At 36.6% G+C, this 27467-nt stretch overlaps 1 protein-coding gene across 2 annotated transcripts in view; it reads right to left on the bottom strand.

Annotated features, from left to right (window-relative positions):
* The window catches only part of PLXDC2 (plexin domain containing 2), a 261532-nt gene that overhangs the window by 29081 nt on the left and 204984 nt on the right, over positions 1 to 27467 (bottom strand). For both annotated transcript variants that reach the window (XM_064634991.1, XM_064634982.1), the window contains exons 8-9: positions 18585 to 18680; positions 17585 to 17666 (exon numbers count right to left, since the gene is read on the bottom strand). In XM_064634991.1, coding sequence (XP_064491061.1) covers positions 17585 to 17666; positions 18585 to 18680 — 178 coding nt within the window. The remainder of the gene's footprint in view (positions 1 to 17584; positions 17667 to 18584; positions 18681 to 27467) is intronic.

Below are 27467 nucleotides of genomic sequence, written 5' to 3'. Positions count from 1 at the left end.
AATTGAAAGATGAAAAGACATGCCAAGTGCTACCCTACTTCAACCGAGGTAAACAGGTGCATTTAGAAGAATGGAACAGTGGAATTATTTTTACAGTAGGAGAGGATTTTACAAGAAGATGTAAACAATGTTAACAACACTCTTGGGTGAAGACACTTCTCCATATAGTTATTCTGAGCACAATATATAATGTCTTTGAGAAAAGTTTTTGAGAAAATGTTCATTTTTTTGTTATACTTGCACTGATCCACATTCCACCATTCGCAATATTACCAAAAAAAGTACCCCAATGCTAACAGGTGTCAATTATCACACACTCTATAGCAACTGACTTCTCCAAAAACCTACAGCAGTAATGAAGAAAGATGTCCAAACAAGAAATGTGTTCCAAAGAAATAGAGATCTCCTTCTCAATGCATGAGGCCCCCAGTATAGGCAGGACATGGACCTGCTGGAGCAGGTCCAGAAGAGGGCCACAAAGATGATCGCAGGACTGGAGCCGCTCTCTTATGAAGACAGGTTGAGAGAATTGGGGTTGTTCAGCCTGGAGACGAGAAGTCTCTAGAAAAACCTTATAGTAGACTTTCAATACTTAAAGGGGGCTAGTAAAAAAGATGGAGAGAGATCTTTTATTAAAGCCTGTAGTGACAGAACAAGGGGCAATGGTTTTAAATTGAAAGAGAATAGATTTATATTGGACATAAGGAAGAAATTTTTTTTCAGTGATGCTGGTGCGTCACTAGAACAGGTTACCAAAAGAAGTTGTGAATGCCCCATAGGAAGTGTTCAAGGTCCAGCTGGATGGGGCTTTTTGCAACCTTGCATTCAGTGCAAGATGCCCCTGCCCTTGTCAGTGGGGCTGGACTGGATAATCTTTAAAGGTCCCTTCCAACCCAAAACATTCCATGAATAAAGACCACTGTAAAAAGTGTTTTCTTGATGAAGAGTGAATGAATCAGTGCTATGCTGGGAGCTGAGTGCTGCTTCTCCACCTCTATGATGTTCTGTCTCTGTGAATGTTTGAAAGAACCAGGAAAAATCTTACTAAGCAAGAAGAAACGATGACATAACATTCCAGGTATGAATAGAACATATTTTTTTTAGACTCCCCTACTTTTCTCTGAAGTTTGAAGAACTTCATTAGCAACTTCTGTGTCCATTTCAAATCCAACTGTACTTAGAGCTAGTAAGGATTAACAAACTTTTATCCTAGATTTTATCTTGTATCTAAGTGGTTTCCAATTTAAGGCTCCAAAGATTAAACGAATAAAAATGTATCCCAGGTGCACTCATTTACAGTCCTTAAATATTTTCTTACAAACCACTGAATTATGGTGGTGACTAACATTGCTGGGGTTAATTTCTTTTTCCTAGGCATTAACAAACTACCAAAGATTGAATGCAACATGTAAGGACTTGGAATGGCTCTTTCAAACATGTGAGGCACTCTTGAGATGACTCTTTCTTAAAAAACATTACATTAAACCCTGAGCACTGTTTATTTAACATTTCCTACTGATGCACGGTGAGTCCAAACAATATTATCAGAAAGCAGCTTTATCAGGAACGAGATAGGCTCCAGGCAAACCTGTTTGTGAACTTCCTTTGAGGCATATATCACGAGATGTCAGCTGCAGCAGCAACTATTATTGCTGTGCTGTTGATTTAGAACTCTGGAAACTGGCATTTCGGCGCACCACCGGCTTTACTGATTGCATTTTGTAGCATGGTGATAATTCCCTGTTTCCATTAAAACATTGGAGCAGATTTGATTAGCTATGCTCTTTATGCCATCTGTCAACACGGCTATTTTATAACAACTTCATTTTCAAGTGATGACCAAACTCAGCTCCTAGAAAAGCAATAATAAAGATGTTCTAGGAAATGAGAATAGGGACATTCATGAAATGTAAGGAATTTCAGGATTTGTATGGAACGCTGGAGTACTGGTTCAGGGAGGAAAGAGAAAATTAATGTGTCTGCATGTGTAGCAAAGACAATTTGGCATAACTGATGCAGCTGAGTCCGAATAACAAGAAAGCTGTCAAAAGCCTTTCAGTGAACTGTATGTAGCCAGAAAGGAGTTGGAGATGCCATCCTATCTACCAAATGCCATATACTGGTATTTGGCAGAGAATATTTAAAAGATGTGTTCATGCAGTATATGACGGCTGCTTCTCTTTGAAGAGAGTTCAATAAGAATTAATAATAATGAATCAGATAACGTGTATACAGAAAATTCAACAAGGTTTATCATGTAGGGCTAAAAACATAACAGAAAATTATTGAGAAGGAAAGTGACAAAGTCTATACGGAAAAATCTTTTCACTAGGTTGAGCTGGTATAATACAATCAAGAGCATTAAGATGCACAACACTTGTCCTTTAAACCTACCATTCCCTATTTTTTTTGGCTCTGTAGGAGCATGTAAAGAATGGATTCCTGGGACTGAAGGGCATTCCAGAAACCTGAAATGATTTTGTAAATACCATGTAATGATTTAGCTCAGTTAAAATTCTTATTGACTCAGCTAAATAAAAGGTTAATCTGAAAAATTAAAAAGACTTTCCTGCCTTTAACCATTAAAGAAGGACCATCACATTATGAAAAGATTAAAGCACTTGCTATAATGTTTGCATTACTAGAAGAATTAGAACATTTTAAAGTGGAATTTCTTTTCAAGTTGAAATAGGAAGCAAAATATAAATAAATAAATAAATAAATAAATGATATATTAAAAAACCTAAACTGGAGGTCATGAACTTTGTGTCTGTCCAACTGAAAAATAACCCTAATCATAAAGTGATTTTTGGAGGAAAAAAGATTTATCTTTGTGCTTGGTCTGGTTTTGCCTCTCTTTACCACAGAACAGGTTCCAATATTGTTCTTTCATCCTTCAAATATTACTTTCTTGTCACACTGTGCTGTCTGGGAAAAGACTGAATTTTTGTGCCTTTGTTATTTTCCACTTTCAGATGTAGAACTTTATCACAGCTTGAAATGCTTATGAGGTTCTGGTGAAGTGTCACTGCGAGTGACTGTAGTATGCATTTGTAAGGTATTTGAATGGTATTCGTGCTTACCTTGTTCAATACACCCAATCATACATCTGAATTCAAGAATAAGTGTGTTCTCTGTATTTATCCTTTACTTAAACACTGCTTAATGAAACTGTACTTTAGAATAGGATGACAATTTGATTAGTCGGAAGATTTGCTCCCACTTTGCTGTTGTAGAGTAAGAATATATAAGATGACTAGCTTAATAAAAGGATTTTAAACATATGGCACTACAAACAGTTTGTACTATTTTAATGTTTATGACAAATTTGAATATAATTACTAAGGCATAGTTAATAGTTAATGCAGCACTGAATTCCATCATTGTCTTAAGATTACGTACTTCTCAAAATTTAAAACATTCAGGTGATGATAAGGAGGATCAGAGTGGCATAAAGTCCAGCAGTCAATCTTCAACCTGACAAGGGTTCCACAATTTTATGGGATGGAAAGTTTGGAAAAATATAGCTACATGTTCTGTAATGTACTCCTGCAATATCATATAAACATAGAAGTGAACGATGTTAAAACTCGAGCTGTTATTTTACAGAAAAAGACTGAACATGAGTAAGCCTCAATATTTGTAACTCCGACACATTTGAATAGGCAGTAGGAAATAAGGACACCCATAGGGAATTCTTTCTGTTGAAAGAGGCTAAGAATAAAAGTGGGATAAAAGAAGTAAGTAGTTTTATTTCCAATTCAACTAGAAAGAAAAGAAAAAATTATGGTTAAAGGAAGACTTGGCAAAGTTCTGATTAAAGAAGAATAGGAGGATATTTTCTATAAATTTAATGTCAGTTACAACAATAAAGGAAACATGCTGAAAAGCAGATAAAGAATAAAAAATAAGCTTTTGCTAAAGGCTCTGCTTTGAATAGCTAGAAGGAAAAAGAAAGTGTAAGAGGAACACCTTAGAGAAAAATTTATGAGATTATGGTACCAGAATTTCCAAGAGAATTATCAGAAAATAATATCAAATGCGTTCTCTGGAAAGGAAACACACTGAGATTAGTCTCCGATACTAGATTACATGGAGGTGTTATAGAGTCCTCACTCTTTAGGTGACTGGAAAGATTGAGAATATATGTATGCTATAAAGAATCTTCAGACTACATTGAGAAATTGAACAGTTTGCCTTAATAAGTTTTAATTTCAGATAATCCAAACTTTATGAAGAGACATAAATAAATTTTTTTGGCAACATTATATAGGAATGTCTGTAGCTATATGTCAAATTTAAAATATGCTAACAAAAAGTAACTTTTCATATATGGCCCTTCCTTAAAGAGTGATATCTAGGAGGCTATGAAGCAAATATGATTTCAGCGATGCTCAAGTTGTATTGAGGAGTACAACCATAAGAGGTTAGCACTTCTGGAAAGCAGTTAAGACTATTGTGATCATCCTGTCTACAGTAGTACAACAAACATGGCTAGAAATGTTCCTTGGCACTGAAGGCTGTTGGTACAGAATGGCCTATGTCTGAACAAACTCTCTCAACCTTGAAAAGAAGGAGGCTGCATGTAAATTGCCAGCTGGGAGTAATCCTTGGAACAAACTCCTGCAACATTCCTGGGAACTGTTGTGGACAATGCTCCTGGGCGTGGACTGAAATGGCATCAGGAAACATCATAACTCTTTTAATGGCACAGAAAATAGTTTTAAAATTCCCAGGAAGCTTCCCAGGCTGTGTTTAATTTGCAATTCTATGTAAAAAAATATGTGGTATGGGAAGATGAACTATATCTGTACTAGTGACTGGGGCTGCCATTCTGCATTATATTTCAATGAAACAGAAAAATCAGAGAAAAAGAAAATTAGATTAAGTGCAAAAAATTTACATTAAAAAAATCTCGATTGCTTCAATTAAAAAAACCCTTGACTTATTTTATTTATTTATTATTGTTTTATTTATTTCCCTTGTAATGAGAACAAAGGAAATTAAGACAGCACCAAATAATTGGTGGAAGATGGATTTCTCCATGGTGATGCAGTGGGTTGGATGCTTATATGAAGGAAAAAAAAATAATGCTTCCAAAAAAGTGGATTAACATTCATCCTATAAAGTATCCTAGAGTCAAGTGTGATAGTTTGGGCTGTTTCCACATTTGTGACCTGAATTTTGACATTTCTTGAAATGTTTTGTTCTCAGTTTCTGTTTCACCTTTTTTTTTTTTTTTTTTTTTTTTTTTTTTTTGTTAAAAAAAAAACAAAAACCACTTGGAATAAGGAAAGAAAGGTGCAGTTGAGGAAATTATTATCTACACCAACAATTTAGGTTACAATGGTTAGGTGTTATCTGGCCTCTGTAATATAGTCTCATAAGTTTTCAAATATTTAATAAAAGATATAGAGCAAGTAATTTCTCGGAACATAACATTTTCTGACAGTTCAGGAAGGAGTTGGGAACTACAAATTAAATTAATCTCAGACACGAAAGGGAAGAAATCTGATACCTTGTTCTTCACTAAATTAATGTTCTACTAAGAGGGCCAATTGGAAAAAATGCACTTACTGCACAATTATTATTTTTGCTGATCCATTAATGAACCTTTTTCTGTGCCTGAACTTATCTGAAAAATTCTCCTGAAGTCATTAAGCTTGGGTTGGTCAAATTTGAGCATTTTCTAATGCATCATTTTTGGGAAAGAAAAGAATTCCCAAGTTGTTCACCTGTTGTAAGCAGTACAGTTGATTTATTTCAGTCCACTGGAAGAGAAGGTAAGACAAACTGCAAAATAGCAGCAACACTGCTCTATGTACAGTAATACATAAAAATATTGCAAAATGAGAAAATGAGAAACTATAGATAACGGAACTAACCTATTATAGTACTAACCTATCTTTTTTGATTCAGAATTCAGTTAGGACTAGAAAAACTAATTTGTTTAATCAGAAGGAGCTTACCTAGATATTTGGCTCAAAAACTGAGAGAACTGCTGTTATATGGCCTAGCTGCTCTCTTGAGAAACTTTTCTCTTTTTTTCTCCCTTAATTTCATATTAGATCTCTGATGGGTTTTTCTCTCCAAAGTAAAAACTTCTTATATCCTGCCATATTTGGTTTGAGTAGTGACCATGAACTATGTTACAATCCACTGTTTTCATAAGTGAGAGTCAGCTCACTTATAACTCTTCCAGTAGCATGGGAATAGTAGTTAGTGTAGAATAGTATAAAGAAATATACATGATAATCAACAGAGAGAAAGTTGGATAAAAAGATCAGTAGTTTAGCAAGTAAAGGTAATTCATGCAAATTAGTGTTATTTAGGTTAAGGAAAGTCAGCAAATTTCAGAGGTGTGAAAAAGAGATAAGTTGGGACTTTACACCCACAAGAAATGGAAGAAATGGCCTGAGTGTCAGGAATATAATCTGAGCAGGGTAAAAATTATGCTGTAGACAAGATGATAAGTTATTATCTCATTGTTTTTTGTTATGATACATTATAGTGAGCAACCAAAGAGAAGTTTGAGACCCTGACTTCATTCCTCTGTCTTTGAACTTGCCCTCATAGAGTGGTGGTTTCTATCGGAAGATGTCAAAACCTTCTTGAAGCTCTTTCTCTCAATTCAGATAAGGTCGATACAATTTTTGCCTTAGGTGGCAACTTCCCTCTCAGTGTTTTTTTAAGTAGCCTTTACTCATTTGTTTAAGTAACAGTCCTATTTTTTCTATTCTCATTTGTGTTCTGTATTCACCTAATCATCATCTATCTATATTTCCCATTTCACATTACATGTATATGGAAATCGACATCCTAAAAATTTTGCATTATTATTTATTTATTATAGTGCTTTTAAGTGTAGTTCTTTTAATTTGTTATCAGCAAAGCCTGTTTTATTTGAAATGTGTCCCTTCCACTCTTTGGATTATACATTTAAAGCCTAATAGTTACATTAGGCCACCACTTGAGACATTTATTTGGGAATCAGACAGGCTATAATGTCTAGTATAGGAACTCTGCCTTGAGACAGCCTATCACACGACACAGAATGATGACCAGAAGCCTGAGTTAAGTTTCTTAAAATGTCTAGGATATGTGTAAATTGCATCCTAAGGCACATGTCTGTGGAACCATTTCATGGACGAGTATTACTTTTCACTGATCAAATAGGAACATGTATGAATTCAAATTTAGCTATCAGTGTAAGAAATGAACAGATGAAAATGAAACCAAACACAAAAGAATTTAGGGCTGTGATGTAACTGAATGTAGTGTAGTTCTCTCAGAAAAAAAAAAAAAAATTTAATCCCAGAGGGAATGCTTCTCTAATAGAGCAGGGCAACACCCATTGTAATGGCTATCACACTCAGCATAAACAAACAATGTGGAATTAAGTCTGTACTCAACTCTGTTGCAAATTGAAAGATTTATGGCCAGCACAGAAGCTACAGTTCTAGATATAAATGGTTCATTAAAGACCGGGCTGGGCTTTGTCTTATTGTTCTAATGCAGCAAGTGAAGAATAAATAAACCACTACTAGTATGTAAAAGAATTGCAAAAGAAATTTCTACAGAAAAGTGTTCTACTACCTACCTATTTTTCTAGTGTTTTATCGCTATGGTATCTTAGGTGCATCTGTGAATTTAAACATGGAAATTAAACACAGATACTCCGAGGAGGTCAATAACTAACCGATCCCAGTTCGGGGGTAGAAACTGGAATCTTTATTGAGCACGCGCTTTGCAATATAAGGGTCTTGGGGGTAGGACACATTAATGAGGAGGATGGGTTATGCTAACTAGGGGATGGATTATGCCAACTAGAGGATTACACAGTTTTCTGCTACAGTTACAGGGTTGGTTAATATTTTCCCTTAGCTATAACTAAGGGGGGAAAAGAACAAAGGGGTTTCTACATGGTCTGATAACATCATCACAAAGTCTTTCCATATCTTGCTGCAAGAGACAGGCCAATCAACATAGTTAAATATCAATAGGTCTTGTGAGGAAGTTCCTCAGAGTAAGGAGTTTCTCCCAGCTCCTGCTGTCCATGGCCTGCTACATAATCCTTTTCTGCTGATATCCAAGTTTCGGATTGCTACATCACTCCAATCTTGTTTCCAAATTAATCAGGAAAAATAAGTATTCTCCAAGGCATATATAGCAGGTGGATGTGTTCTTTCCCTCCTCTCAATGAGATTTAGGTGCTTAACTGTCCTCTGTATCTTTGATAACTACTTTCTGCATTTAAACCAAAACACTTTAGGAATGTGATATATTTGACAGACCTATATGAAACAGACTTTGCATTAAGGTCATAGAAAAGTCCAGACAGTGGTCTATTCATATTAACTGTGATGTCTATATCTTGTCCAATTGTGTTGCAAAATTGCACACCACAGAAACCTTCAGAGTGGATAATGAACAGAATTTCTAAGCTGCAGAAGAAACAGCAACATCTTCAGCAAAGGATATTGCTATGAACATCTAGCTAGTGAAACCAACCTCAAATTTTGAAAAGCAAATGATATGGTAAGAAATAGCAATATACAACATGAGTAGTGTGAGTGATGTGGTTTGAATAAATCACTGTGTTTACATCTAGATTAAGAATCTTCAAAATGCTTCCCTGTCTTCAGGCCCAGGATTTAAAAGAAAATATTTTAATAGAAATATTAGGATTTCAGAGTAATGAGAATTGTAGCAATCTTCTGCTTATTTTCTAGAAATAACTTAGAGTTCTATAACCCAGCCTTGAACTTCTTAAAAATCTGCATCAGTTATGAGCATAACTGTAGTACTTATGTTGTTCTGAGTTATTCAGGGAAACAAAGCAAGGTATACATATGTAAAAGTAGTGACTAATGCTGCAGCTGTAAGAAAACTGGCTAGTTTCTGTATGAAAGCAGGATTCAAATGCAATCAGGTAGATATCAATCTGTTAATGTTAGGGTAAAAGTTTTAGGGAGCTGCTGAAAACATCAGTGAGTACACAGGAGAAGAATGTGTGGAGAAAAGAAACTTAAGGAGTGAAGCCCATGAGTAAAAGTTCTAGTAGTGCAGGAAAAAGCTCAGGTGTTTGTCTTGAAAAAGTATTCCACATATTGCTCAGGCAATTTGAGTCATCTGTTTTGAACCATGCAAGGGGATGATTCTACTCTAGTGGGTCCTGCCCCATATCTGGTGAATTGGCTGGTCTTGCTCTGACTTGTGCTAAGCCCCCAAGAGCTACTTCATATTCACTTGGGTTCTGTTCAGAGACTGAGCTTTTTAGGCTTATTTGTATTAAACATAGGAATTATTCCAAACAATCTGTGCTCAAGGGGCATTCCAGAAATTCCACAATAATTCCACAGACTCCAGCTACTAACAAATTGCAAACTTACCAAAAATGTAGAAAGGCTATTAATCTGCTATTTATTCATGTATGAATCTCAGTGAACAGCAAATTCCTCTGGCTGCAAACTAACTTTCAATAAAAACATATCATGAGGTCAGGATTATGTACATTCCTTAACAGTACTTTTCAATGTACTGTTATGTACAGTTTACATGTACATCTTTACTGTTATGCATTTTTAAGTGTACCTTCAGGCTCACTGAAGCTTACACTGTCTTCTAAACAGAACTGCCGTCACACTTGAGAATATCTATTACTATGTTCTTGTGAGGCATTTTTCATCAAACAATACCATCAATGCTTTGTTCATTAAACACTTTCGTGCCACTTTCTTTTCTTACTTTACTCCCATCAGGCTTGCCATGCATACAAAATTCTCAATTATTGAATGCTAATTTCCTAACGGTTTCTTGCAGTCCATGAGTGTAAATTAGCTTGTCAAATTAAGAGCAAGCAGCTTGGAAAGCATTTGAAGAAGCTGGGTGTGGAGCAATTTTTTTGCTCAATAAGGTATAGATCTATTTATTATATCTTTCCTATCAGTAATGTATCAGGGGTGACAAATTTGCACATTCATTCTTGATACATTTGTTGCACTTGATTAAAAGAATCAATTGATGTTTCAACATAACTTTTAAAACAGAAGAAAAATATGTTGCATTTTAATCAGAGCAACTCTGACAAATAGCCATAATTTCTGATTCTCGGGTTTGCAATGTGATTGCTTCATAATCAGCAAAGAAACAACATACAGGTTAGAAAAAGAGTAGTGACATCACTTTTCATTTATCAGAGGGTAAATTTGACCTAATTCAACAACCCAACTGCTAAAACCCAGGTGTTAGGTGTAGCTGTGTTTCCATACAAAACCACTCCAGCACAAAGAACTGCAGTAGTGGAATACAGACAGGCAAAATCTGGGCATATTTCTTTTGCTTTTTTTTGAAGCAGTGGTATAATCAGCAAATTCATGAAGTAAGACACTGATAGAATGCAACATATTTAACAGAATACACTATATTTTAAACCTCTAGCCCTTCTTAAGCATTTAAAATGAGATTTGCCTTGTCATTTGTATATGAAACTATTACATTGATTGGATTATATATGCTCCCTCTGGTGGTTTACTTAATCCATACAAATGCCTCATTTTTTTTTTTTCAGTTTGTAATTCAATGGCTAAGATACTGTGGCCAATTTTGTTATAACAGCACACTACTGTCAGTGTTTGGATAAAAAAATGCTTGAGTATAAATCAGCAAGTCTTTCTGCCATCTTTTAGTTTGAAATAGCCCTAAAGCAATGGAACAAGGAAAATTAAAACCTCAAATGGTTAAAATGAGAAAGTATTTAAAAGTGAACATTTTGAAAAAACCTAGTGGCCTTATGATGGAGTGATAACATCAGTGGACAAGGCAAGGTGTATGGATGTCACCTCTCTGGAATTCTGTAAGGCCTCTGACAGAGTCCCCCACAACATCCTTCTTTCTAAATTGGAGAGATATAGGTTTGATGGGTGGGTGGTTTAGTGGATGAGGAATTGATCAGATATTTGCGTCTAGAAAGCAGTGGTCAAAGGATCAATGTCCCAGTGGTTTCAAGTGGTGTCCCTGAGGGGTTTGTACTGGGACCAGTGCTGTTTAATATCTTCATCAACAACATAGACAGGGGGATTGAGTTCACCCCCAGCAAGTCTGCAGATGACACCAAGCTGAGTGATGTGGTTTGCCTTTCCCTGCTTCTCTAGTGGAATCTACAACCTTCATTGTGGTGTCAGCTATCAAATAAAAGCTAAGGAAAATGTAGATTCCAAACAGTAAGGCATGTGTGGAGAAGGATCCTGTGTTTCTTATTAGGATTTAATTATTTTCTTTTGTAAATCAGGAGGTTTATGTAGTTAGAATGATAATGATATTTGTGCTTTTTTTTATAATTCTGTATGAAAGATGCTTTGCTTAGCTGATAAATATTTAGATTACATAAAACTGTTATTTATACTACAATATTTTAGTCAACACAGTTTTTATGAAAATAGGTCTTGTCAGCTGGGACATACAGAACAACAAACAAAAAACCTAACCCTTTTCCTCTTCCTAATATTAAAAATTTCCAGACGCAAACTCACATTTGAAAACTAACTAAACATGTCTCCAATTTCCTTCTAAAGGAAGGATAAACAAACAAGACATTTCAAACTTGCCCAGAAGTTCAGAAGACAAGTAATAGGCATTCATTTTTTATCTCAATTACTATAAGGGCTCTATGGAAAACTGTCACTTCATACTGTAACATGTTTTCTTAAGAACTGCAGGTGGGTAAAGATTCTCCCTTCCCTGCTTTCCAGCTAATCAGCAAGGAATGCAAAACAACTTGTTTCTTTATTATCTGCTTAGATGGGAGTAGTGATCATAATAATAAAAGCTTAGAAGTGTCAAGACTTTAATCACATTATTGCTACTATTCCCAGACACGTTTCTGATTTTTCACTTTGCTCAGAACATGTTCCATAAAACCCAGCCATAACCTTTCCATTTATACAGCTAGTGCTGTTGTTGGCACACAGAATTAAACACTGAAGTGAAATGTATCACGAATGGGATTCTTTCACATTTTTTTAGCTCAGGATTGCTTTAAGAGTATAAGAAGCTTTGGGAGCTATGCATACACACATGGGCAAGATGATTGTTTCTAGAGTCCCTGGAGTGTCTTGGCTCATCACTACACACAGGAAGTCTTGGACTTTGTACAGTCTGTTTCAGGGCACCTCTCAAACAGGGGATTTATACTCTATGGGTCAATACCATAAACTGATATGATTTCAAACCAGATTATTCAATGCATATTCTGGAAAACAGAGACTTTTAAGGACAAGAGTGCATTTAAGCACTTAACATGAGCAAGATCTCTTTGTGAACTGGGACTCCCAAAGCCAAATCTCACTTCCCTTGCAGATCCAGGAAAGTCCCCAGAGGGGCTGCCTGGACAGCAGTGTCAGGAGTTAACCTTGACTCTCCAGGCAGCCAGTGCCTGAGGGTAGTGGAAGTGATCTGAGCTGGAGTCATGCAAGGAAGTTTCAGTGCTCAGGCTTACAGATCTGCACATCTAATGGGCCATTCTTCAGGGGTGACTTGTTTTCAGAGGACCCATGTTCACCTACCTCCTATGCCTCTGGGGGTTCTCTGATCACTGAGAGACTTTTGTGTAAAGGGCAGTGTCAACCCTAAGGAGTAAAGGAACTTCATGGGACTTGGATTTCACTGCTGAGTCCTGCTTAGACTCAGCTGAAGATCTTTCCTCAGACAAAATATTTGAACCTTAGAGACCTTTTTAGTCTTAGATTCTTAAGTCCAGATATTGGTGAAAAGATGCTCTCTTATTCTGCATAATTTCCCTTGAAAACCTAAGTAAGTCTGCCAGAAGAACCTCCTTGTGGATCTAGCTATTAGGGTTTTGGGTGCTCTTGGCATAAGGCAGACAGTTTTGAGGATTAAAAATTTGAATATAGGCACCACACCAAAACTGACTGATGTTGCAAGGAGCAGGAGATATTTTTATCCTGCATTAATGAAGTAAAGCATGCGACATTCAAAGCATGAGCCTCCAGCCTGCACAGATTGCAAGAATGGGCTCTTTGTCTGCTTATTTCTGAATGCACTGAAATATCAGCTTCATTTCACTGCTCAAATCTGAGACTTTCCTGAAGTTCATTAAAATAAAACCATCAATATCTAGAAAATATTTATTGGACAATTAACTTCAAATATTTCCAAGGGAACTCACTATTTCAGTATATGTGAGCAAATTTTACAAACTGAAACCATAAAATAACAGCAAGGTTTGTCTTAAAGCTTTCAAATACTTTCCTAGAAAATTATATCTCTAAAATGCAAGTTATACCAAATGCCTAGAGTATACAGACATTTTCAGAAGCATAAATAGATGATATAAACAAATCTAACATTAATAAATTCTCCCAATTTTTACATGTCAGGAATTCAGAGATAACGAAGACTAAATGATCCAAGTTTCAGGCACAGGTGACTCTTATGGGGCAGATGCTAAAGCACTTCTGGCATTTTACAGACATAGATCCGGTGTTGCAGACATACCATCTTAGGTTCCATATTTGTAGTTAATCTCTTTTTGAACAGTTTTACTTATAAAACAATTATGAAATATACATAGTTAAGAAAAAAAAATTAGCTCCTAGTGGGATGCTTCATCTGCTGAAGTCAAAAGAAAATGATGTGCCTTTGCTTTAGTTGTGATAAAATTGTATGACACACATCATGTTGGATTTCAGAGCGGATACTTTGATGACCCCTTATGAAAAGTCTAACGGTGATTTAAGCTTGTAGAGAGTGCAGGAATGGAGGATTTTGCCCTGAATTACATACAAAGTGATCTGCCTCTTCAACCATTGCAGAGTTTGCACAACAGCTGGGCTGAAGTTACAGGTAGGAAACAACCCACTGTTGCAGGATAAAGCTGTTTTCATTCCAACAGATTGCCCACATGGGGGAGAACAGTTATTCTGCAATCAGTGTGCTGGTCAATTTTCCTTGCGCAGTTACAGGTTTTAAATAATTTTTTTTTTCTGAACAACTGTACTTTGCTGTGTGAATGATTAAATATGTGGATTACATTTTATGCAAGGAAAAAAATACAACCAAGATGGTGCTCCTGATAGTAATGTTGTTCCTTGTAACAATGTTGCTGGATAAATGGCATAATGAGTTCCTGAGAAAAAAGATTCGTAGAATTAGTATAGAGTTTTGTTTCTCAACGGGTATGTGTTTGCTTGTAACCCACACAGAAGGCTGGCTGCTCTGGAAGATCTCACTTGAGAGCACCAAACTACTACTGCAGCACCACAGAAGGAATATCACTGCGTGTTCCAGCCATATCTGACCCTCATTACTGCCTCAGTCCCCACACTACCAAACAGGCATTCTCCCTCTGCAGAAATCTGAGTGCTAGATCAGTTGATAGATAATTGGTACTCTGAAAACCAGTCACTGACAGTTCAAAGCCTTCTTCAGGCTTTTGCACCAAAGGCTAATTGGCTTCCCCACCCTGGGCTTTGCCTACAACCAAGAGAGATAGTTTTGGTTCCTCACTTCCTGGACCAGCATGTCCAGCCAGCTTTGTAACCGAGAAGAGTCACTCCTACTTCAAAAAGCCCTACGAGCACTCACTCGAAAGTGTACAGTAAATATTAATTTTCTTTGTACTCCAGGCACTTCAGAAATATCTAAATTAATACTTCATTTAATGCTGTGCCCTCGTTTTTTCAAGCTCATTTTATTCTACCGCAGCAGAGCAACATATATCATAACAGGAGATAAAAGTCTCTGTTGATTTACAAGGATGGTGATTGAAGAGCAGTGACACACAGAAAAAGGTGGAGCATTATGGTGAAGGAATTCACAACTTTCCATCCTTTATGATTTTTAACCAGGATATTAGATTTTCTTGTTGAGCAAATGCTTCTTAATCAGATGCAAAAAGAACATTTTAACACAGCAAATTTATTTTTGAAGGGAACAAAACCACAGTGTGGTACTGAAGCAAATGATTCTTAGTATTCTCCTGTGATCCAGACATCTCCACTGAGAATGGAATAAGATTTTTTTTATCTTCCTAAAATGAATAGACACACTGAAAAACAGTAAGTTAAAAAAAGAGAAGCACTAGACTAGAAGGCAAGAGAGAGTATCCAGAACTAGAAGGGAGCAGAAAATTTTCAAAGCGGAGAAAGGAACGAGTCCTCATCACAACAATCCTGCAAATGTAACTAAATAAATGTTCAGTCTTCACATTTTGGAGAGCAGGTTGCCTCTTTTCACAAAATATGTAACCACTTAGTATTTTAGATCTGTTTGTCTCTAGAGCTGAAATAGTTAAAATAAACTGCTAATTTCAGAAGTTGGAGGAAAGTGGCCAAAAAAGGTAATGAGGCCTGAGGCAGACATCATCATCAAAGGCATGTTTCTGGAGGAAATAACAAGTTAAAAAATAAGGCGTAAAATCTTGTATAAGATTAAGAAGTACTGGGGACTGGACCACAGCCTCAGTGGTCAAGTCCAAGATGAACAAAGTCATGAACAAAGCACTCTGATCTCACAGCTGGCTCTGCTTTGAGTGGGAGGTTAGTCTAGATGATTTTTAGAGGATCCCTCTATTCTGAACTATTTTCTGACTCTACACACCATTCTCCATTTGCTAAAAACTGACTGAGTATTGTTCATCTTAAGAGATGCAAATTGGATGGTATGACTGTTTTAAAACTACTGAAATTCTCATACAGAGGCATATTCTTAGTTTGCTATTCTGGATCCATCCTTTTTTTAAGGAATCCTCTCGAGTTCCTGCTTTTGCTGGTAGTCAAACAATGTTCAAAGACAAGCTGTATGAAGTGACAGTCTCGCTACTGTCAGTAATGGGCTAATTAATAGCAATAAAACTGTTCAGTCTATCTGCTGCAAATCATGAAAGACACAACCATGCTGCAGCATGAAGCCAGCTGGTTTTTGGAAACAGTGCATGACTACCTCACAGTAGTTTCATCTTTTGATCACAGTATGATCTTCAGAGGCAAAACAAAAAGGAAGACTTTCTTAATTAAAAATTTGTTTGAATAGATGTGTTCAGACTGTATATTTTTTCAGTAGTAAATTACACCTTGCCAGTTGTGAGGGGGGCAGCCACAAATTCATGGAAATAAGTGGAAGGAAACACAGTGTGATCACATGCCTGGTATTGCTCCTGCTAAAGGTGAAGGATAAAACTGTCTTAGTTCTCCACAGTGAATTTATGCCTCAGCGAGTGAAACAAATTTTCCAGTAATTCCAGAACTCAGGAAACTCAGTTCTTTAGAAAATACAGAAAACCACAAAAGATCTCAAGGTTTGCCCGTTCTTCACAGGAGTCAGAACTTTACAATATAATTGAGTTTATCCAAACAGAAATAAGAACACTGGCCACAAAACAACAGGCCTTGCTCAAACCAAAGCCAACAGAAACTCAGTGCTACAACATCTGTTGATGGAAGGAAAATCAAGCAATGCTGAAAGCAAGGAATCAGCTAAAGCAATCATGAACTGCTCATACTTGCCTGGAACAGTTTTCTAAAAGTATTCTTTCTCTTGAAGATATTTGATTTGATGTCTTCTGTTACATGATTTCACTTAGCTCTAATTCCACTAAAATGTTTTTTGCAAGATAAATGGGGAACAGAGTTAGTTTTCAAGTGATTTACTACAGGAGTTGAAGCTTAAGAAGACATTATAAAAGTGACCCCAATTTCCTAATTCTGTGCCATGTTCATCAGCTATTTATCAGTTTTTCAACATGGTGTCAAATTATTGCACTATTTTAGAATGTTAACAGCCTTTTGTCATTTCATTTTGCATCCATTTTATACATAACATTTCTGAACATAATCACTAGGGTTGAAAAACACAACAACAATAAATAACCACGATATTGCATTTTGTTTCAGAGAACAGGTGTTAAATTCTTGTTATGAAGGTCAGTGAAAGTCAGTGGGTGAAGAACTTTTTGGGAAGCTACAGCTGCAGAGTTTCCATTTTGCCAGCTGTGCTCCAGCTGCTTCACAGTCTAAAGCGCTCCTGCCATGGACTTGACTGTCCTCATTAATGTGGCAGTGAGAGGCTGAGGAGACCCAAAGTCCCCTCTAAGTATAATGACAGGATAAAACTAAAAATACTCTGACTCTTTGGGTGTGCTGTTCTCCCTACTGTTGAATAGTAAGTCTTCATAGTTACATAACACCCTGCATCTCCATGTGGTTAAAATATTTTTGATGAAGCCAGGGATATAGGGAGAAAATATGAATTTTGTTATGATTTCTTCTTCTTGTTCTCCTTCATAGGGATTTTAAAGTATGACTAAAGAAATAGGAACAAGGGCTTAACTCCCCAAACAACTTTTTTGATTATTCTTGCCTAATTGCTGAAGTGAAATGGGACAATGATATGTTGCTAGTGATTGTAACTGAGGTTTGTGTTCATGTGAATGCTTATATATAAAAAGAACCAAATATAAGAACTCTTTATGCTGAATAACCTATGGGTGATGCTTTTGTATATCCTTTGAGCCCAGCTGCATAGCCAAGGCAAAAAAAACCCGACAAAAAAACCCCCTTTTCTTTACCTTTGGAGTTTACTGCACCAGCTGCAATTGAAACCAATCTGGGCAGTGACACAGGGACCACAGCTGGTAAACTGGAGACAAGCTGGGATGTAGATAAACAAACACAAATTATTATATTAGTATCACAAATAATTCACACAAAAAAAGAAGAATATATCTTCTGATAATATATATTTAGGGACTCAACAGGTTCTCCCATGTCCAAAATAAGACCCTGAACCCAGCCTATTACAATGCATTGCACAACTGCATGCACAAAAGTACATTTTATCTGCAGGATTCCATTTGTATTCCATTTGTAAATTTATTACCACTTCCACATCTGTTCATTCACCTTCATTGTTATTTTTTAATTTTTTTTTTTGCTCAATATTAAGATTTTCCTTAAATCTCTTTTTTCCCTGGTTCCAACATTCCTTGGTATTACTTACATCCAGACATAAGCAGATAAGAGTAGCAGAAAAGTGTGTAAGAACTATAATTGGATTAAAAAGTAAGAAAAATAGATCTTTTTTATTGTTTTTACAGTAGTACAGCTGGCATTTTAAATTCAGAGATTTCTAACCAATGTAGTTTTACCTTGGACAAAAGAGAGAGATGAACTGCAAAATATGTTTGGGGATATTAATTCGTGATGTGATGCACAGTGCACAGAAGAATTTATGTTTTCCTTGCAAGCATGAAAATTGTTCTTTTTTTTTTTTTTTTTTCTTGAGGAAACAAATTTAAAGGCAATATAATCATTCTTCTGAAAAAATGATTTGGCACAAATTTCATTCAGAATCTACTGGGAGCTACATACCTATAAACTAACTTGAGATAAATGAGGATGTACTTTATAAATGCATAATCCATATGGGAATCTGAGAGAGGATAAATGAATCTGTTCATGAATCCAAATCCACAGATAAAACAAAATATTTAAAATTGTGTTTGTGTTGCTGGGAGGGAGAGGGAGGTGCTTCCTAGATCTGGCTCCTGCTTGTTATGCTTTACTTACTTGGAAGAGGTATCATTTCAACAGCTGAGAGATTGGTAATCTTTGACATCTGTAGCTCCACCCTGTGGTATTCATAAATTGTTCTTCTTCGGACATCTACCAGGAAAGAAAAAAAAAATCATATTTTACTATTTTGCACTGTTAGATGGTGAAAAATAGTGGGTGTAATGACTGCACACTGTTCCTTAGGGGCACACAGGGCACCAATTTTCTCCAAGAATATATTTTTAACTTTAGACACCATGAAAGAACATGCAAAGATAGAGAATTTTTCACTTCAGAAACCCTCAAAGCTGTCAGAATAAGTACCTATTCCTGGCAAAGAATTATGAAAATGCTGAGTGTGCTCTCAAGCATCTTAGTGATTGATTTAGGCAAAAATTCTAGAGAGTAGACATTTTAGGGTGTATTTCAGATGCTTGCTAAGACATTTCTCAGTTTACAGGCTTGAGAGAAATATTTTATATGCTCACTTTGTCAGTTCTTGCCAAGATGTGCAAACAAAACTGAAATTCATTGCTTAATCAAATTTGTTAGCTACAAGTTGGCTCACATCTAAATGTACCAGAATATTTTTCATATTATAACACTGTTTTAAAGAAGACAAGACAAGCCTTCCTAAACAGTCAATGTTATGCATAATCTTTACACAAGCTGACTGCACCTGAGTTTCGCAAAGAAGAAATTCAATATAGTCAATGCACTGTTCTTATGAGCTTTGAACTCACAGGTGACTGTAAGACCCAAGCACAAGATAAGCATGAAAAAAATCACATGCTATTTCCCAGATCAATATCCTATAACGTATTTTGAATATCCTAGATTTTATGTGCACAGTTGCAATGTAGACGGGTGATCTTCTATATTTGCAAATTAAAAATCCAGCCTATACCACCAGTCTGACACAGAAAATTACAATTTTCTGATGTGCTGGTTTCATATTTATGTTCTTTTTGAAGGTCTGCTAAACTAATCGTAATTGCTGACCCCACGGAATCATCCCACAGAAGAATAAAGGGTTACATACAAAGGATTAACGGGGTACTCTGGTCAATGGCTGGGCTGAGTCTACATGCAACAGAAGAAAAATGACTTGTAGACAGCCATAAGCTCAATCTTAGGTGGTCTTCTGTGTTGCCAGTCCTGTGTAGATTAGCTCTCAGGCACAGGTGGGCAGTGTCTGGCTTCCAGACAATAATATTTCATGTTTACCTCAAATTAGCACCTGTGCCAAGCACTTCCTATTGCAATTTATTTGGAGCTTTGCTATGACTTCATCCCTCCTGATAGCAGATTTCTCTTTCAGTATGAAATTAACCTATAATTGAGCTAGTTTTATGTTTGACCTACAAAGTCATTCTGACTAGTTAAAAGACAGATATGAGCACGTGCCAAAGTTTACCCCAATAAATGCCTTAGCCATGTCCATCAAACTCACCAGGCAGAAAGAGTTTTCAAGACAAAGCTCATCATGTGCTGGGGTAGGAAAATCTCTTGCCAGCTGCAAGAGGTTTATGCTCACAGGATGGTCAGTCCCATAAAAGCACCTGCCAGATCAGAGGGATCAGAAAACTGTCTTTGAAATGAACTCCTGCCAATGCTGAAGGAGGTAATTTGTTTCCACAAATATCTTTATCCTTCTGTCCAAAAAAATAAGCAAGTGGATCCATAAGTTCAAATGGTGGATGCTGACACTTCAATTGAACTCCATCTCATCCCAGATGAGCCCCCACAAGTTCCAGATGTGGGAATCCATGGATAGTCCACAAGTTCGTAGGTTTTGACAAAGTTTGTCTCATTCATCAAGATCCCAATTAAAGGCCAGTGACTATTCTTATCATCAATTTTTGGCATTTGAGTACAAATCCAAGTTATTTTTATGAAGAATATTAGATACTTCTTGGACTAGAGCCACATGTAACTTTCAGTTCCAAACCTGAATCATGGTTACCAACTCTACAGATAATAAATACAGAAGAAATAGTCTAAGTCACATCTTCTTCATTCACATCAGTCTCTGTTTGACTAGTTGTCCCAGGAGCAGAAGCTCTTTTAACTCTGGAATAGTGAAACCAGGGTCCTTTGCCAGCAACTTTGACTGTGGTGAGGGAGGTCAGCAGAACTTGGAATGGTCCTCTCATCAGTAGTGGTATAGACTGGTATGCTATAATCCTGTTAATGCTGAAGCTTTCCTAATGGACTTCTCACAGGGCTTACAATAAATGAGGAATAAACCAGAAATCTACCTTTCAAAAAATTCGGTAAGAATCAGTGACTCAGGGCATAGGTACTTCTACCTCACCCAGTGCATGAAATTTTTGAAAAACACTACTTTTAAGAGTATTAAGTGTATTATCAAAAATAATAATTCTAATCATGCATATTTCAGCATGACTCTTGCTTCCATTAAATCCTATTGCCTGACAGACTCAAGTCTGATCTTTTTCTTCAGAAAGACGACTGTGTCAACCACAGGTGGTGAGTTTGCATATGAGGCATCCATCTACTGTAAGAAACCTAAGCACAGAGAGGTATTTGCATAGTCACCTTCTAAGGGCTTTGTATATATATGCAGGCAGGTTGTTGGAAACACAAGCATTTGAATTTATCGGCCTGGTCAGGCTGTAAAAACATGCAGGCCTAGATTCTTTTGAAAGTTTGACTTATACATACCACGCTTAGATCCTCAAAATGCACTTTTCCTATTTAGAAATCTGAACCTGTGTCCCCTTAACAAAACTGGGTTAAAAAGCTAAACTCAACAGTATAGACAGAAAAATGAATACTCTCCCCTGATGCTTTCCACTCAACCTCCTCACACACTCCTGCTGCAACCCAGGACACACATTGCCTATAACTCAGGTGGAACCTTTTTTCCCTTGTCTTATGCTGTCTATTTAGCTCTTTCCCAAAAAAACCCCACTAGTGGAGAATCACAAAGAGCTTATGAGCCCATGTAGCTCAGTATACACCTTAACATGACAAGAACTAGTGAAACTATTTGATGCAGTAATAGATAAATATTTAAGCATCATCTACAGGTATTTTGCTGAAAAGAGGTGTTGCATAACGTCTGTCAGGGAAGGGAGGAAAGGAAAAGGACTTTTTGCGTGCGTTTATACTTTTGAAGTACCAGTCCCAGTTCCGAGTGACAGAAAATATGTATTTTTCCCCCAGTCAAGAAAACATTTTACATTTCTATGTCTGAGTTTCCCAAAAACACCATTTTAACTGAATAACTCATATTTTTCAATAACAGATTCTATTTTTTTTTATATTTGGTTTAATTTTTATAGCATGATTTAAACTGTTCTTTGTTTTGTTTCTGTGACATGTACATGTGTTATCTTTGAACACAAGGCCAAAGGTACAGTCCCAGCAGAAAAATCTGAAGAAAACAGCAGCTACTTGAGGTAAGAACATTCCTCAGTGACCTAGAGAGATAACGTGGTGGGTCAGAAGGCCAGCTGAAAGAATCCTTTCAAGGGATTAGACAATGGATTGGTAAATTATAAATGTGCAAGATTCTGGTGTGACAAAATACTTCTCTGTGATTTTATCACAGTAGTATTAAACTAAATGATGCCATATAAGTATTCGGCAAAAGAGAACTGCCAGAATTGACTAAATGTACTAAACAGGGAGAGCCCTCTGGAGATGGATCAGTACCAGGAGAGCACCAGTGATTTCTTAAGATGTCTGAAGGCTCAGTAGCTCACAAAAAAACATTCTAAATATATGTCTGACAGATGCATAATCTCTCAGTATCTTTTGTATTACATATCATTTTCCTCATACACCATTCCTCGGCTAAAACCTGCAATACAGTGGAATGTGAAAATACCGGAGAAGTCATTCTGAGTTTTTAAATTATATGTTCGTACAAATAAAAACCTTTGCTTGAAAGATTTCTAGGGAATTGAGATTGGCCACAGATACAGAAAAAACTGCTAAACAAGGCCATATGTATTTGCACAACTGCACTTTCACTTTTAAGTTTTGCTGATAGAGAAAACACAAATGGTAAGAGGGTGTATTTGATTGTCTAGAAGCCAATTTGAAGTAAGCAATTTATGAGACATATCCAGCGAGCTGCAAGCAGTTTGTGAAAAATATAAGGCATAGAGAGGGGTGGGGCACAGCTGCTGTGCTATACAGCCATGGACTTTGATTGGCAGCAATCTTGTTTAACATCACTGACCGAATAAAACCTTCAGGCAAATATATATTTTGCCAGCCTGGTATGTCTGATTGCCATCACCACAAAAGACAGGGGAATCAGAATGACATTCTGATTTGTTTTTAACAGCTTTGTATTGCTAAAGTTAAAGGGTTGGACTTGATGATCTCGGAGGTCTTTTCCAACCCCGTTTATTCTATGATTCTATGAATATTAACTAGCTAATTCTTGAGGTGCTGACACTGGGACCAGACATGCCTGTAATCCAAATACCACCATGATTGCTCTTGGTCATTGACTATTACACATATCTGAATTTAGATAAAAATTCAGATCCCCTAGTTGTACTAGTTTTATCATTCTCTTAAAAAAAATCCTTTCAAACTTGGAAGCTGCAGGTCAAAGACATATAATCTGTGAACAAGCAAACCAGTGAAGTTGGTTCTGCAAACACCTTCTTTATGAACAATGTAGAAAAAAACATACTGTCCCAATGCTCTGTGTCTACCAAAAATCATTTACTTTGACACTCTCCATGTTCTTTCAGATTTACCTTAATTCCTAATGCCAGCTGAGTAGCTCTTAGTACAGGATCTAGGTGTGAAAACTTTGCTTTACTCCCTTAACCCACTATGCACCAAACTGCCTCACTCTGAGACTGGTCTGTGGTGGCTTATGAGAATATTTTAAACTTTGATCACTATCATGTTGCCGATGGTCAGCAGCATGTCCATCTCTTTCCTCCACCGCTCCTAAATCGCACACCTAGTGCAAGGAACCCAGCAGCTCTTTTGTACCAGCAGACAAGCACGCAGGGCTGGAGGGGCTGGTGCTCTGTGGGGTTAGTTACTCTAGTGGAAAGGATGAATAAACACTGAGAATTTAGACCAATAACTATGAGGCCCACTTCACACAGGGATAAATGACAACTTTGCCAGTAAGGCAGCAGCAAATTAGACTGCGATTTCCCAAGTGGTGCTGCAAGTTTATACAATAGACATCAAAACATAAACAGCTAGTCATCTTTTACCCTACAGGAAGGTAATGCCAAGGTTCTTTCAGAGGCTTCACTGCTGTAAACAAACTGGAGAGACATCTTCAGCAAATAGTTATAACATGCAGAGTTGTCACTTAATTGTATGCTTGAGGTACACTACACATTGAGTGACACTAATTGCACCAAAACTGGAATATTAATAACACATAGCTACAATTTTGTTTCGGTACACAGTGTTGTCGAATAATTTCAGTGTGATTAAATGTTGAGTTGTCAAGGTATGGATTTCCTAAAAAAGCTGTATCTAATATGGTATAGGCCAAGATCACAGAGAAGTATGTCTCATTGTGGAGAAAAAACTGCTAGCCATTATCTCTTAAGTGCGAGACTGTGTAGATCCTCTGAATCTGGCACTCTCTCATTTTACCAGTGTGTTTCACGGTTTTGTGGAAAACAAAGCACAATCTGGGAAGGCTCACTGGTGGGCTTTTTTATTTCTAAAATACAAAAGTGGGTTGCAGCAAATGCTTTTTTATTTCTTCTTCTTGCCCAACTAAAAGCTAATTGAAAGACAATAGGGGAGAGAGCACTGAAACAAAGGACAGAAACGTAGTAACCCTGAAGAAAAAGAAAAATGGAAGGGGGGAAAGATGGTCATGAAATTAGAGAGAGATCTTGGGAGTCTGCAGAAGAGAGAGAAAAGAACACCATAGGCAACTGAAAGAAGGACCAAGAACAGAATGGCAGTGATGGATGACAAATAAACAAGAAATAAAAGGGAACAGGGAAGAGAAGGCGGTTGCAATGGGAAAGGGACAAGGCTCCTGAAGCAGTGAAGATGTTGAAAAATAGAGAGAAGACTTGCTGGAGGAACACATAAAGCTATCTCCCAGTTTTTTCATCATCAATCATGTGTTGTCTAACTGGAAAACATCCAAGAAATATTCTTGGTGTCTTTGTTACAAAAGGAAAAATAGTGTACAAGTGTTCAACCTGTCTGAAGAAGAAATCAAGGTGGTCCCTCTAACTTATCTTACAAATCAGAAGTAGAGGTCCAGAGCCTGGCTGATTTCAACTGAATTACCTGGAAAAATAAGAAACTTTTCCTCTGAAATTAATTAATATACTTACTTTGCCATTTTTGCTGTCATTTAAATTTCAGAATTTAGGGCTTTTCAGGTTAACCTTGCTGTCAAACAGAAATTTACTTCCCTTCACACATTACCATTCATTCCAAAACACTTCTAGAATATATACAGGCAAATCTAGATCTAGATCTAAAAGATAAAATAATGGCCAATCTGCTACAATACAGTAGTACCACATATAGGCTTGAAAGTAAAGACATTGTCTATATGCAAGAAGTAGTAGCAGATCAAGGAAAAGTATCAAAAAGAAAAGAGGGAGAAAGTCACCTGCCAAAAACCTCCTGTCTCTATGCTCTAAATTTTAAAAGATAAAGTACAAAAGTGTAGGTGCCTGTATTCTTTTAGGGGCAGATGAAAGGGGTATTACTGCAAAGCCTTTATATAGGACTATATTAACAAAAATAGGTATAAAATGCTCAATGTCCTCCATTTTAAAAAGTTCAGAAAATCCTTCCTTTTTGCTCTTGACTCTTCAAGAGGATACTTTTCAGCACTTATTAAAATGCACTTTTGAAATGAAATGGCTGATCAAAAAGCAAGGCTGCCTCTCCTTAGAATGAAATAGGTTTGTCTGGCTTTTGAACCCACCTTTCAGAAGAATTTAAAAAGTTATTACCAATGTTTTGGACAGTACCTCTGAAAAAAAGTCTGATAAATAGTTCTAAATCTTCTGAAAGTACTTCAATAAAACTAGGACTGTTATAATGAAATTTTGGTATGCTGAGCATACAGACTGCACCAAAGACATTCAGCATCTTTGAAAACTGAGAGGATATTTTTGTTCAAATTGGCTTATGTTGCACTTACTGTCTCTTTCCTTTTCAAAGGCACAATATATACAAAACCAACAAATATACAAATGACAAAGGTCGAACATGAAACAGCAGAGTTTGGGGGATGCGATGGTGGTTTGTTTTGTTTGTTTTTTTTTTTTTTTTTTTAATAACTAGCCATGAACATAAAGGGAGACTGGGTTCTTTTGATGGCAAAATCTTTGCAAAAGTGATAACCTAGAGCAGCTAGCTATACTTTGCCTTCTTTTGGGACAGACAGCAATTTATATTTTTCCATTGCCTTAAGGAGCTAATAAAGTAAAATAACAATTCCATCATATCACTTTTTCAGTAATTGACTAGCCATAGTTGATTCGACACCTCTGAAAAACAAGCATTCAAGAATGTGCATATTTTAAGGGCATCTGATACTTGCTTTCTATGGACCAACATTATTTACCAGTTCTGTCAAGGTGTTATTATATTGCCCACACCTATCAATATTAACCTGTTTCGTTGAAAACACAGCTGGCCTTCAGGAAAATCTACTGCAAAAGGAGGGTTCCCATGATTAATATTAGCTCTTGTGTAAACTGCAAACTAGCAAAAGTAATCATGAATTACCACCATCCACAGAAGTGCAAGCTAGAGGTAGTTAGGGGGAAAAGCATTGCATTGCAAACAGTAATACCTGAATAATGCTATCAAAACAGTTATAGCAGTGGCATGGTTTATACTCCTTACCCACACTATATTCTCATTTCACTTGGCAGAAAGTGTCATGTGAGAAAAAAAATTACAAAAATACTAACACCAGAAGACTAGTAAGTAATTCTGCATTCATGAAAATCAACATTATTTAGTGCCAGTGAAACAAGGTGCGTGTCTAAAATATTGCTACAGAAAGAAACATTCAAACTAGAATAAAGACTCACATATACCATATGTTTTCCATACAAAATATGTAAATCTAAAAAAGGTTTTTTAGTGGTGTTTGATTATGGAACCCTGATGTCAAAAGATCTGCACGCTGCTTGCATCTCTTACATAGAATTTCTCTGTGACTGTTCTCATAAACCATTTGCATAAGTCAATCAACCTAGTTTCCACCTGAATCCATTTCTGGAGCTCTTACAAGCTGAAGATTCAGAAATATTCAGATCATTCCCTTGCAAACATCACTCACATTACTGAATTAGATTGCCTAGATTCGTTTGTTCTTAAACACTCAAAACCAATCCATCCAACCATAGGAACATCACAATTACAAATTTCTGACCTCTTAAGTGAAATCTGAGCTCATAACAAGTAACAGATGGTACTGAAATTTTCCATATTCCCCATGACCAGACATATAGGATTTAATCTCCCTCATGTTAAAGACTGTTTATATGTTTATGTGATAAAGATAAAGGATAAGCTGAGAGGCAATGGCACTTATAACTTCATTGTCAGCCTCATCTGCCGTCTGTCTTAAAGATGGGCTGGATCAGGTCAGTCTCTGGGAGTTTTGTCTGCACCACAGGGTGCCTCCTAGGAGGCTAGTTCAAGCACAGTTGCTTCCATCTACACCCTGCTATTAGAGGATCACTAAAAACTGAACTTAGTAATTTTTTTCCAAATATGTAAATAAAACCAGCAGACTCGAAAAATGAACATATTCTCTAATGGCTAAACAAACTCAAAGGGTTCTGTATACACTCTGTTAAAACAAAGCATTGAAGAAATCACGCTTGATGTCCTGCTATTCATTTTCAGTCAAGCCGTATAAAGTATAATGAAAGA

Source organism: Pseudopipra pipra, chromosome 1 (assembly GCF_036250125.1).
Source record: "Pseudopipra pipra isolate bDixPip1 chromosome 1, bDixPip1.hap1, whole genome shotgun sequence".
NCBI lineage: Eukaryota > Metazoa > Chordata > Aves > Passeriformes > Pipridae > Pseudopipra > Pseudopipra pipra.
This window is presented reverse-complemented; position numbering and strand designations above follow the sequence as displayed.